This window comes from Carassius auratus, chromosome 27 (genome assembly GCF_003368295.1).
Source record: "Carassius auratus strain Wakin chromosome 27, ASM336829v1, whole genome shotgun sequence".
Lineage (NCBI taxonomy): Eukaryota > Metazoa > Chordata > Actinopteri > Cypriniformes > Cyprinidae > Carassius > Carassius auratus.
This window is the reverse complement of record NC_039269.1, coordinates 25595909-25610038: the sequence shown is the minus strand read 5'-3', so window position 1 is coordinate 25610038 and position 14130 is coordinate 25595909. Positions and strand designations below refer to the sequence as shown.

The 14130-nt window shown below is 36.1% G+C and overlaps 1 protein-coding gene across 2 annotated transcripts; it reads left to right on the top strand.

The window, feature by feature from the left end:
• The first annotated feature begins 994 nt into the window (after positions 1 to 994).
• ddr2b (discoidin domain receptor tyrosine kinase 2b) lies at positions 995 to 13903 on the top strand. 2 transcript variants are annotated; one of them, XM_026206861.1, is made up of 17 exons: positions 995 to 1111; positions 1997 to 2087; positions 5604 to 5706; positions 5794 to 6031; positions 6689 to 6836; positions 7013 to 7115; positions 7195 to 7378; positions 7955 to 8195; positions 8356 to 8421; positions 8867 to 9003; positions 9484 to 9688; positions 10881 to 11107; positions 11186 to 11307; positions 11446 to 11643; positions 12253 to 12487; positions 12568 to 12717; positions 13449 to 13902. In XM_026206861.1, exons 2-17 carry the CDS (start codon positions 2018 to 2020, stop codon positions 13572 to 13574), a joined length of 2553 nt encoding a protein of 850 aa, XP_026062646.1. In that variant the 5' UTR covers positions 995 to 1111; positions 1997 to 2017; the 3' UTR covers positions 13575 to 13902. The 2 variants fall into 2 exon arrangements, with proteins under 2 accessions (XP_026062646.1, XP_026062645.1); XM_026206860.1 differs by lacking the exon at positions 995 to 1111 and having other exon boundaries at positions 2018 to 2087; positions 13449 to 13903.
• Positions 13904 to 14130: the final 227 nt, after the last annotated feature.

Here is a 14130-nt window from a genome sequence, read left to right as displayed (position 1 = left end):
TAATTACATTCACTTGGTCTATCTTTCTCTCTCTCTTTACCTCTCTCTCCCTCTCTCTCTCTCTCTCGCATTACTCTATACAGTGAGCTTTTAATACAATAATACAATAAGCTTTCAGTACAACTCAAAGTTACTTAGTTACTAGTTCTAAGTGATCTTTTCTAATTAGTAAACTGACCAACTGCCCTTACAAAAATCCCCCATGGTTTTATTATAGTAAAAGTGCAGTAACCATGGTCTTTTGGCTTATTGATTACAATTTGTATAACCAGTGTTTTACTACGAAATACCATGGTTAAACTATGGTTAAATAATATATACCTGTGCACATGCAAATTTCCTTAAATATAGGACTTGTTCAGCAAACACTGATTTTTCATGTGTAAATATATATTAGTTTTACTTTGAAAAACTATTGTGTGAAAATTATATAGAACTATTGTGGTTTAAATATTTTTATTATTCGAAATGTTAGCTGATAATCACTTGTAATTACACTTTTTTAAATACAAACATATATAACTTACATTTAAACAAATAAACATCCGCCCCCCATCCCACCCCCCAAAAAATACAGACCCTTAAGTGCTATCCAGTGGTAAAAGTAGGTACTGAAGGCATTATAAACATATTAATCACATGTATGAGGGGACCACATTTTTTCAAATAACACAATCTTGTCTATTAGGGTATACCTGATTCTTTCCAAATGTAGAGTACTCGTCAACTCTGTCAGCCACAATTTAAGTGGTTTAATTTCATTTGTCACACAGCGGAGACACTTCTGGAAATATTTTGTGCAATTTACACTTGGAATAATGATGCCTACGAAGCACTTTAAACTGAATGAGACATATACAACTATTGTGTGTATAATTAAAACCTTCTGTTTCTCAGGTTGAAATCTGGGCTTTTGGACTTTCCCCAGAATGGTGCTGACTGTATCTTTTTTTTTTTCTTCTCTCTGTTTATTTCTGCTCCTGTAAGAGGGTCACTTGCCCCAGCTGCTCATTTTCCCTCAGGATGGATCGTGAAGATGAGGTGGATTGTGTTTTGCTCAGAGGTTAATACTTTGAGGCAGTAATCTTTGAGTTTATGATTGAAGAAAGCGGTAAGTGTCATTTGTATTTTGTAGAATGTTTCAATTGCCTCTTTATATGTGATTATGATTTTGTTGCATATGGCCAACAAATCAGGCATGAATGATTGAGTCTCTGCTGGAAATCATTTTTCCATAATACTAATAATCCTTGGCAGTGTTAAGAAAAACGTATATCAACATATTTTATCCAAGTTAAATCCAAATAAATGTTCCTAGGTACATTTCTGTTACGCAAACTTTTCATTCAATAATACTCATAAATTATGGTTTAAAATAATTAAGTAAAGCATATAGTTGCTTACACCAGAGAACAGTTGATTACACATTGTTGTTTATGATTGTAGTAGATGGTTGTGCTCCATAAAGAGTGGGATTCTATTGGTCACTGTACATACAGTACTGCTCTCCCACAGGCAGCTGTGGAGCCATAGGCAATATAAATAAACACCAGTCACATAGTGGACTTTGTATACAGGGAAAACTTACTTACCTGAGGGCAAATGCACCTACAAGGGCCACTTTGTTCCTCATCTTTTGGGTATGTGGTTTGGCAAGCTTTTTTTCTCCATATTTTTTCTTTAAAGCATTATGAATGTGTTCATTGTAATGCAAATACATTTCAGTGTTATTTAATATCATTATATGTATGACATTAATAAATTATTATTGGTTATTATTAACAACATTATTGAATTATATTATAAATTCATATTTGTCCAATATTGAACAAATATTCCCTTTCAGTTGTTTTGATTTTGAATGTGAAGTGTTTAACTGATCATTTTAAATACTGCAAGAGAAAAAAATATGTAAGTTAACAGATCATTTATTAAACTACGTTGAAATATATATAAATATATATTGTATTTTTTTATTTATTTTTTTTTTTTACAGGAATTAAGGTCACAAAATAAGATGTTCCAAATGAGACAATATCTTATTGTCCTTCTCCTGGTTGGAGCCGTGAAGTCACAGGTCAACCCAGGTGAGAGTAATGAAGCAGAATTAAAATAATTCACAAATCACGAGGAACAGCTTTTGATTCATAATATTATATAGTGCAAATATATGTCAAGTAATTTTGTCACATAGCCTTTAGGAAATGTTGGTTCAGCATTAGGTTCACTGCATTTAGCCTCACGGGTTGGCACAGTGGATAAGACACACGCCTTTGGTGTGAGAGACCTGGGTTCGAATCCACTGTGAGACACCAATGTGTCCCTGAGCAAGACAATTGACCCCTAGTTGCTCCAGAGGCGTGTGACCTCTGACATATATAGCAATTCTAAGTCGCTTTGCATAAAAGCGTCAGCTAAAATAATGCAATAAATATTAAATAACAGTGTAAAATGTAACATAAAGCCCCATTATACATAACAGACGACAAAGGTGAAGATGACAAGAAAATTAGTTATTTCAATGAAAACCAATGTGAGCTGTCAAACAGGTTTTTCATCGCAAATTATAAGATGCTTTTTTCTTTTTTACTTTCAAAATGATCAATGTAACAGTATCATAACATGAAGTGTCCTATTAGATCTATTATAGTTTTTCAATGTACATACTAAGGGAAATCATCAGTAACAAATTAATGTCTTTTACTGACGTCTTTGTAAATGGTGATCACTTGAGCAGACGGCTAAAAACAGGCATGTCATTGACACTAGGTAGCGTCATAGAGGAAACTATGCTTGGGGTCCAGTGTCTGTTTCATTTGCCAAGGCTAACAAATCAAATTTAGAGAGATGGGAAGTATTTATTCACTGGGTGACTGAGACTCAGTTTGTACTCCTCTACAGTGGAGTCTATTTATCCTTGCACTGCTGTAAAGTTACTGCCAGGGAAAGAAAATAAAACAAAGACGCATTTGTCTTTAAAATGTTTTTAATCCCAGAACATTCTGAGATTGATAGTTTATGGAATCTGTTTTGACTCTGTTTACAGAAAACTGAATCTAAAGAGAAAGTTTCCATAATGTTAGGAATTGGAGAATGTTCTGTGTTTTCTGGTAAATATGTGACAAATAATAACGATGGATCTTGCATTAACTTTGCAGCAACTAGTTTTCTACCTACTTTTTAAAGAGAAGTAACTGAGAAGAAAAATATCACAAAGCTGAGAATGTCCTGCGGTTCCTGGTGAGCATGACCTGGAACGAACATAAAAGTCTGTCTGTTTTCTGCTGAGGCCTAACGGATGGGGGTTTAGTGGTATTTTGGATATTTGCTCATGGGGTGTGGATTCCACCTATTCGCACAACCTCCCTGGAGCAGAAATATGGAGTCTTGCTCCTGCAGCACAATGCCACCTACTGTGTAGTGAATCTTGGTCTGGTTTTTCAGTTTCTGGAGTGGTGGCAGCTAGGATACACAGATTATCGGTTCAGTCCCAAAAACCTAGAAACCGAGAACCTAGGATCATTTCACCTTCTAGGAAGATGCAGTTTCACTCAGCGGATGTCTGCTATTATATTACTGTGGCAGAAATCTGTCTCTTATGCTCACCAATGCTGAATTTATTTGATAAAAAAAAATACAGTAAAAATGGGAGTGTGAAATGTTATTACCATTTAAAACTGTTTTCCATTTTAATATATTCTAAAAAGTAATTATACCTAAAGCTGAATTTTTCAGCATCATTACTCCAGTCTTCAGTGTCACATGATCCAGATATCATTCTATTATTCGGATTGCTGCTCAAGAAACATTTCTTAAAGGTGTCATATGATGCAATTTAAATTTATCCTTTCTCTTTGGAGTGTTACAAGCTCTTGGTGAATAAAGAAGATCTGTAAAGTTGCAAAGACTTAAGTCTCAAATCCAAAGAGATATTCTTTATTCAAGTTAAGACTCCCCCCCCCAAATGGCTCATTTAAACACGCCCCCACATCTCTATGTCACTATGTGGGAAGATTTGCATAACACCGCCCAGATGTTCATGCAAAGAAAGAAAGCGTTGCCACCGCTGCCATGTTGTATAGACACTGTGTGTTTCACTGTGAAAGGGAAACTACTTTGTTTGGTCTTCCAAAAGAGCTTCGTTATGTCTGGAGCTGATCCGTGCTGGTCGCTGAGGAAGTACATCAACTTTGCACTGTGGATCACTGGATTGGCTTTCACCGTGGACGAAGCAGAGTCCAGCCTGTGATCATCAGCCTCCGCTCACTCTAGGCAGCGGTGTGACGCTGTATCGTTGAGAAAACGAAACTTTGGTTTTGCCTTCCAAAAGAGGACATGGCTAGAAATCATGTTTATATCACGTGTATAATTGGTTTTATGTTTATGTCTCATCGCTCCGGCTGGACCGGCTTGAGGTATTCAGCCAATCACAATGGACTGGACAGCTGGCCAATCAGAGCACACCTCACTTTTCAGACTGATGAGCTTTGTAAAAATGTATGTGTTTCAGAAGGCAGGACATAGAGGAGAAACGATAATGTACAGTATGTGGAAAATAATGTGGTTTTTTTAAACCTTAAACCACATAAACACATTTCATTACACCAAATAATGTTCTTTTTAGCAACATCATATGACCCCTTTAATATCATTATCAATTAAATGCATTCTTGATGAAAAAAAAGTATTAATTTCTTTCAAATTAAATACATAAATGCTTTTACTGACCCCAAACTTTGGAACACTAGTTTGTGTGTGTACTAAAAGATTACACCAGACTTCTTAGGGTATTTTTGTTTATTATTATTTTTTATTGCATCTTTTTATCATATGGTTACATTTTTAATTGTGATTACAGGATCGTTGTATCACCCTGTATCATCTTTTATTCCCCCTATTTTAATTCAGAAATTAAAAACATGTTAATTATAGAAAATTGTGAAAAAAAATATAGAAAATGATTTAAATTAATTCAAGTCATTACATTAATTGAATTTCTTTTAATAAATTTTTTAATAAATAAATTGATCTGAAAAAAAAAATTGGTCATGTTATTGCTCAATTTGTTAAATGGCAAATGAGTGACATGTCACGATCGGGACACATGAAAACACAGAGAGAGATCAAAGTGCAGGTATGTCTTTTATTGGGGTAATCCAAATCGTTATCCAGTCCAGGCAGGGGTCAAAACCAGAGTAGCAATCCAAACAAAAACAAACACAAAACAATCAGGCAAGGACAGGACTAGAAGTAGCGTGAAAACTACAAGGACTCTGTGACACATACTAACACAGACAGGGTATAAATACACAGGGAAATGACAATGCTAATGGGGAATTGGCTGAGTGCAATGATTAATAACCAGTGACAGCTGAGTGCAATGATAGACAGAGATCGTGGGGAAAGAGGACATCTAGTGGTTACCCGGGGAACACAAACCAGACACTGTGACATAATATCCATATCCATATCCATCCCTACAATTTACAGACTCACTAACAGATGATAAATACTTTCAGTTTTGTGCCAGTGCACATAATTTTAATATCGACTGCGCTGTCAATGTGTGTCATATAACCTTCCTTAATTTCTTCATGTGATAGCTGTGTGTAGGTACCCACTGGGGATGACTGGAGGCCAAATTCAGGATGAAGATATTTCTGCTTCCAGCCAGTGGTCAGAGTCCACCGCAGCTCGATATGGCAGGTACATCTAACACACTGATCACACTAACTGATCATATTATACTACTAATAAAACATATTTTCTCCACCATATCCCTCTATTTTTCAGATTGGATTTTGATGATGGAGATGGAGATGGAGCGTGGTGTCCAGATGTCATGGCTGAACCAAATAATCTAAAGGAATTTCTGCAGATTGACCTTCGCACCCTTCATTTTGTCACTCTCGTCGGCACGCAGGGACGGCACGCAGATGGAGCGGGCAAAGAGTTTGCCCAGCGATACAAGGTTAAATACAGCCGGGACGGCACACGCTGGGTCTCCTGGCGTGACCGGCAAGGTCGACAGGTGAGGTGATGCCAATGTTATTCTTATCAGTTATACTGAGACTGAGATCTTTGTTCTGATTAGTTGATAATTTTCAATTCTGTCATCACTTTACCACCATCATGATGTTTCAAACCTGTGTGACTTTCTTTAAAAAAATGTTTCAGTTGATTTTCTTTCCATGCAATAAAAATCATCGAGACCCCAGCTTTCCTCAGAATCTCATCTTTTGTGTTATGCAGGAGAAAGAAAGTCAAACCGGTTTGTATTGAGCCCCTGAGGGGACAGGATGATGGGGGTTGGGGGGGTTAGATTGAAGGAAGAATTTTATTTCAATGCTTTCGCAATCCCCCAAGAATCTTTGCGTTCACTCACAACACTTTTGTGGTATAAATAAAATGAAGTTGGAAGAAAAAGTTTCTCAAGAAAATGCAGTCGTTTTGCAAGAGAACTCAAAGGTTTGAGGATGACTATATCGTTTCTTGTGGCCATGCAATACTTTTTTCACACATCTGTCTCCATTTAGGGCCTTTAGGGTTTTGAATGACATGTGGGTGAGCGAATGGTGACGGAACTTTAATTTTGGTGGAAACTTTACCTTTAGGCCTCTAAGAGTGATGAGGATTGTGAAATGGGAGTTCATTGTTTGTGTGTTCTCATCCTTTTTCATCTTTTTAGATCATTGAAGGGAACAGTAACGCCTATGATGTTGTGCTTAAGGACCTGGAGCCTCCAATTATTGCTCGTTTTGTGCGTTTCATGCCTGTGACTGACCCCTCTATGATTGTGTGCATGAGGGTGGAGCTCTACGGCTGTGAATGGCTTGGTAAACTATAAAACATATTTCGTGCAACTGCTTAAATGCAGAGTGCAGCATTAACAAACCTCACCTTACTTAGCCTTATGTCATTTCATTGACTTTGTTTCCTATATAGATAGATAGATAGATTTGGTACAAAAATGTTCATTTTTGGGTGACTTTACCTTTCATCGTTGCTGCAGATGGTCTTGTGTCCTACAGCGCCCCTGCTGGCCAGCAGATGACTTTCAGAGGCCAAAAAATCTACTTAAATGACACTGTGTATGATGGAGCCATTCGTTACAGGTAAAGCATCACACACTCAACACTACAGTAAATATGACCACCTTATTCACTTAAATGAAACAACAAGGTTTTCTCGAAGCATGACAGAAGGCCTTGGACAGCTCACTGATGGAAGCTGGGGTTTAGATGACTTCACCAGAAGCCAGGTGTATGGGGTCTGGCCTGGCTATGACTATGTGGGCTGGACCAATGCTAGTTTCCCTGGTGGTTCGGTGGAGATGACATTTGAGTTTGACCGGGTCAGAAATTTCACATCAATGAAGGTTTGTCTGAAATACGTCTACATGGCCCTTGTGGAAAATAAGTGTGCTTAATTGTATTGAATGTGCACTTGTAGTGTTCCTAACATTTTATATATTAAATAATATTAAATATATAAAAAACGTAAATATTATATTATATATTAAAAATTACTTGGAGATTATATATATATATGAAATTTAATATATTATGTAGACAGTTAAAAATTGTGATTTGTAATAATGTCAAATTTAAGGTACATTTTAAATAATTGTTTAATCATCTTTTGTACATTTATTTTGATGTGTTTAAACTAAACATGTGAAGTTCTTGATAATAGTGTAATATCAGCTTAATAATAATATAATTTAATGTATAATATCATTTTAACTTAGTGTTCTTTCTTATAACATTTAAAATTATATTTTAACTGAACAAAATTGCAACTTTATCATTACAAATTTGTATTTGAAAATATACTGTACTTAAATACAGTAAATTGTAGGTCTACTACTTTTTTCACATGGGGTAACATATATGTTATTATTATAATTATTAATTAATACATTTGTATTGCTGGATAACCTTTTGTTTGATAGGTCCACTGTAACAACATGTACACATGGGGAGTAAAAATGTTTCGTCGGGCCGTTTGTTACTTCCGTTCGGATTCAGACTGGGAGCCCAGTCCTGTGGTTTTCAAGCTGAAAGCAGACAACATCAGTCCAAGTGCTCGGTTTGTCACAGTTGCCCTTGGCAACCGCATGGCCAGCACAATTAGGTGCCGTTTTGCATTCAATGACATCTGGATGATGTTCAGTGAAATTGCTTTCCAGTCAGGTAATAGTGGTTTAATCACGCTGTTCTTTCTTTCATCTCCAGCGCTCCTTTTCTTATCTGTTCACTTTTTTTTAATAATTAATTTTAGCATATTAATAGCTTACTAAAAATACAGTACCTCTGCAGTTCAAAATGCCTTTTACCCATATTCACCTTTCAGATACAGCAGTGTACAACACCTCTCTTGTTCCCCGTAAACGTAATCAGACTCCAGGGATTCTCCCAGGTGAACGTTATATTTATTTTAGATACAATAAAGAATTCTCTGTGAATAAATATCTGCTCTCACACAGTGCCAAATGGTTGCTATCCAGTTTTACAGTGTAAATTTGCAGCCAACAGTGCCACCTGTTGTTCAGTGCTTCATGCGGCGGTTTTACAAATAAATTATATTTTTATAGAGTAATAGATCGGTATGGCTTTTAGAGTTTTATTCAAAATAATACTTTTTTAATATTATTATTTTTTTATTATGCTGCAACATAAAATGTAAAAAAAAAAAAAAAAAAAAACAATGGTTATGGTGACTGCAGTTCCATCCACAGTTAAAAGTGCTAACTTTTGATAGAAGCATTGCACTGCTCAATATCGCATTGAAAGGATGTAATTTAGCAAAGATTTTGATTCTGTAAAATATAAAAATTGTATTTCCTACTCTGAACTTTCGGCAGGTGATGATCCCACCCACAAAATCGATGACAGCAACACAAGGATCCTGATAGGCTGTTTGGTGGCCATTATTGTCATTTTGTTTGCCATCATAATAATCATACTGTGGCGACAGGTCTGGCAGAAGATGATTGAGAAGGTAAGATTATTAGTTTGAAGCTTGCTGTATATCATGGCAATAACATTCACCCCATCAGCAAATGTTATTTTATATATATATATATATATATATATATATATATATATATATATATATATATATATATATATATGTCTGTGTGTGTGTGTGTGTGTGTGTGTGTGTGTTTTACGTTTGGATTTTAATTAAAGCTTTAGTCATTTTTTGTGTTTTTGTAATGTAATTAATTTTTTTAACGTTAATATTGATTAAGTTTCCGTTGTTTTAGTACAGTACATCAAGTTAAACTAAATGAAAAAGGGAAACATTGCATTGGTAATTGGCTAATTTAAAGGTTTTATGTTTTATTTTCAGTTAAAGTTTATTTTATTTCAAGTAATGCTAGTTTTTTTAATGGTTTTATTTTTTATTTACTATAATAACCTTGCTGTCAGTTTGTGGTTATCAATGTAGCATGTTATGTATCACATTTTGTTGAAGGCCTCTCGGCGTATGTTGAATGATGAGCTGACCGTGCGTCTGTCTGTTCAGAGAGAAGCCTTCACCCACCGTCACTCCTCTCTGTCCAGCGATGTTGAGTCCACTTCCACGTATGAACGAATTTTCCCCATGGGATCATCTGACTATCAGGAACCATCCCAACTTTTACGGAAACTACCGGAGTTCCAGGCTACGGAAAACCTTGGTAGGACTGCTCAATATTTACCCATCGTCATGTCATTCCAAACCCAGTTTATAGGAGTTTATAGTAGCTACATCTGTCTGGAAAAAATAACACCAAAATAGCCCTGTTTGATGAACAGCCTGAAATTAAGAGCAACTTTAAAGCTGCAGTAAGTAACTTTTGTAAAAATATATATTTTTTACATATTTGTTAAACCTGTCATTATGTCCTGACAGTAGAATATGAGACAGATAATCTGTGAACAAATCAAGCTCCTCTGGCTCCTCCCAGTGTCCTATTGCCATTTGCAGAAATCCATCGCTCCCGGTAAGAAACAACCAATCAGAGCTGTGGTCCGTAACTTTGTTTGTGTTCAAAATGTAGAAAAATGTATATAATAAGCGAGTACACCATGAATCCATTTTCCAAACCGTGTTTTTAGCTTGTCCTGAATCACTAGGGTGCACCTATAATAAGTGTTTATATTGGGACTATTTTAGATTGCTTCGGGGGTACCGCGGCGGAGTAACCCAGTACCTTTGTGATTCTTCATAGACATAAACAGAGAGAAGTAGTTCCGGCTACGATGTTCTTCCGCAAGACGCAAGCAGTTATGTTTATTAACCGCTAGAGCGTCAAAAGTTACCTACCGCAGCTTTAATTTCAAATACGTCTCCTTTCAATGTATCACGTGACATTGGATATCGAACTGGACTTAATTTTTTTCTCAATCCTATCACCATATTGGTTTTATCAATGAATAACAACTTAAATTGCTGTCTCTGTCACACAAAGAGTATATGTATAAATATATGGGTGGATGATGGGAACTGAAGTCCACAAGCACAGGGCGATGATCTGGGAGGAGTGCCCTCTGGTGGCTGTCATGGGCACTCCAGCAGATGACTGACAGCAGAATTAATTACATAAAAAAAACTGTAATATAAACGTTACTTTCAATTGTAATAATATTTCATATTTTTGCTGTTTTCACTGTATTTTTATCAAATAAGCATAAGCACGTCTTGGTAAGCATAAGAGACATTTAAAACTCTTATCAGCCCAGTGATGCATCCTTCTGTATTTTCCAAGTAAATACATATTAACAAAAAATAACTGAAATTAAGTTTGACATGATGATAGAATTTTTATTTTTGGGTGACCTATATCTTTAACAACATAACATATCAATGTTAATATGGTTGTGTTACAGCAGTGATCGATGCCCCTTCCGAACCCTCTATGACCCATCCTACAAATGAAGCCCCACACTACGCAGAGGCAGATATCGTGAGCCAGCAGGAAGCCGCTGGTGCCCACAGTTACCGCGTCACAGTGGTCAACATGCCCCTATCCCCGGGAAGAGACGGAGCTCTGGAGGAGTTTCCGAGGGAGAGACTGACTTTTAAAGAGAAACTTGGCGAAGGACAGTTTGGAGAAGTCAGTGAACAATTCTCTTCACTAAAAAAAGTTACTCTTGCTCAAGCTGTTTGTTTTATGTGTTCATTCCTGCCACAGGTTCATCTGTGTGAAGCTGAGGGAATACAGGAGTTCAAGAAGGACCATAGTGGCGACATCAGCGATGAGCCAATACTCGTAGCAGTCAAGACACTAAGAGAGGATGCAAACAAAAATGCAAGGTGACACATAGGTGCAGGTGTCCCGCAATCGATGTTACATGCCTGTTGTTGCTGAGAAGCACTGCCTTTTGCTTTACAGATGGTGTCCAGCCATTTTAGGACAATTTACATTTTCCTCAAGGAAATCTACATTTTCAGGAACGACTTCTTGAAAGAGATCAGGATCATCTCACGATTAAGAGACCCGAACATCATTCGCCTGTTGGCGGTGTGCGTTGAGAGCGATCCGCTGTGCATGATCACGGAGTACATGGAAAACGGAGACCTCAATCAGTTCCTGTCCCGCCATGAGCTGCAGGAAGAAGGACTTCCGGCTGGCAACTCAGCTGCCATCAGGTATGTCACAATGAAATATGAAAAAAAGAAAATCCTTTGGAACATAATTTAATTTCTTAAATTATAAATTATATTTATGGTTTAATTCAGACATTAATTTATTTCATACAAAGTAATTGAAATAAGTGTGAAAAGCAATCTGCTGCAGTGTGAGTGAATCAAAATGTAATTCCAAAAATAGACACTTTTCATTAATTTTCACAATTCTTTTAATTTTTTGCCCCATTTATCTTGAATTTGTAGGCCATTTTTGTTAATTTTGGTGACATTTTACCCTGCAATATAGTGCATCATATTTTCTAATATAACAATTTTTTTTTTTAAGTATGAAAAATGAATTAAACCCAAAATAATTTCTGCAGCCAATATGTGTCTGCAAATTAACACTCTTTTCTATGGGGAGTGTTACTTGCTTTTACACAAACTGCACAGAACAGGTTTAAAGAGGAAACCTTAATTTTTACTTAGAGACCAATAAAAAAAAAAGCACACAATCCACTTAAAAGTTTGTTTCTTTTACTTTAGTCCTATATTCAGTTTCTTCTAAAGCCACATGAAACTTCTAATGAACAGACCAAACTTTAGGATGAAATATTTTTTTCTCTTCAGCTACACTATACTGATCCACATGGCCTCTCAGATTTCCTCGGGAATGAAGTATCTGTCCTCCCTGAATTTTGTTCACCGTGATCTTGCTACACGCAACTGTTTAGTGGGCACAAATAACACCATCAAGATCGCTGACTTTGGCATGAGCCGGAACCTGTATCGTGGAGATTACTACCGTATACAGGGACGAGCAGTGCTTCCCATCCGCTGGATGTCCTGGGAAAGCATCCTACTGGTGAGTCTTTCCGCAGTCAAATTTGTAAAGCCACAAACTCACATGCTGCTCAATCTTTTTGATCATCTGTGTCTCTACAGGGCAAGTTCACCATGGCCAGTGACGTGTGGGCATTTGGTGTCACCCTGTGGGAGATTCTGACCCTGTGTAAAGAGCAGCCGTATGCCCAGTTCACAGATGAACAGGTGATCGAAAACACGGGCGAGTTCTTTAGAGACCAAAACAAACAGGTGAGACTTGAGCATGCAACAGTTACAACCTTCACCTCTGCCAGTATCTGTGTAAATCATTTTTACTTTTCAAACTGTACAACATCTAGGAAATCATCAGAGACCTCCAGAATGAATAAAAAATATCAGTAACATTATATTTAACTTACTTATTTAATAAAAGTATTCCATCTTTAATGCTTAAATATTTAATTTTACACTTGATTAGATTTGAATATTAATTGATGTACTAAATATCTGTATTTGTGCATTGTAAATGACTAGTTTAAGAACATGTTTATATAATTAATGCTTTTTACCATCAACCTGCCAGGGACTAGAGATGAAAATTAGCCTGTGGTTAAATCTGGCAAATTAACATGATGGTCTTAAGTAGTCATGTTAATTGTGCATTGTCTTGTTTTATATATATATATATGGAAATGGAAAAGAAAATACATTTTGCATTCATTGTTTTTTTTTTTTATATGTATTATATTTTGTATTTTATTATTAAATAACATGTTAATTGAAATGCAATTTTATTATTTAGATATAAATATCAAAAAAAAAAATTGACATTTAAATGTGACTCCTGTTTGAAAAAGATTATTTCTGCAGACAAATCTATGCTTTTTTCCCCCTTGTGCCTAAGAATAGCTGGCACTGCAAGATGAGTCAGGGAAAAATCCATGTAATAACTTGGAAAACTCTAAAGGTGTCAGTGCTGAGCTGTATTTTGAACCCCTCAGGTGTATCTGCCGAAGCCGCACTGCTGTCCTGATTCAGTGTACAGCCTCATGCTAAGCTGCTGGAAGAGAAATGCCAAAGAAAGACCCACGTTCCTGGAGATCCACAGCACCCTGATGACTAACTGAAGATGTAGCTTTTCCCCACACACACATTCAGCTATTCCCAGACGTGTAAGGGAAGCCCAGCTAAATGTGATAGCAATAGCCTTCTTTTTCAGTGTATCTTAAAAATAAGAAAGCCATAAATGTTGACCTATATAAATATGAAATATTATGTCCTTAAAATTAAATGGGTATTTTGTTATTATGTTTTGTTAAATATACTCCCTTTTCCTTTTTTTGTATGTAAAGTGATGTACTTTCTCTTCATTTTGCTGTTTATTAAATGTACAAATTTGCTGACTTAATGGAGCAAAATGATTCTTCATTTGGGAAGAAAGAATAATCTTATTGCCAAATATTTGTGTTGTCTTTATGTTGATAAACACTGAAGGGAATCTGGGAAGTGTCAAAGTACATTGGAATATGATGGAAACTGTGTTCCATGTCCCGTATTATTTGATCCCTTTTTACCAATATTTAATGTACATTATTTAAGCATAATGAATTGCATTGATAAAATTATACATATATGCATACATACGTTTTAACACAGATTTAACTGAGAAAAGGGTGGGTGAAA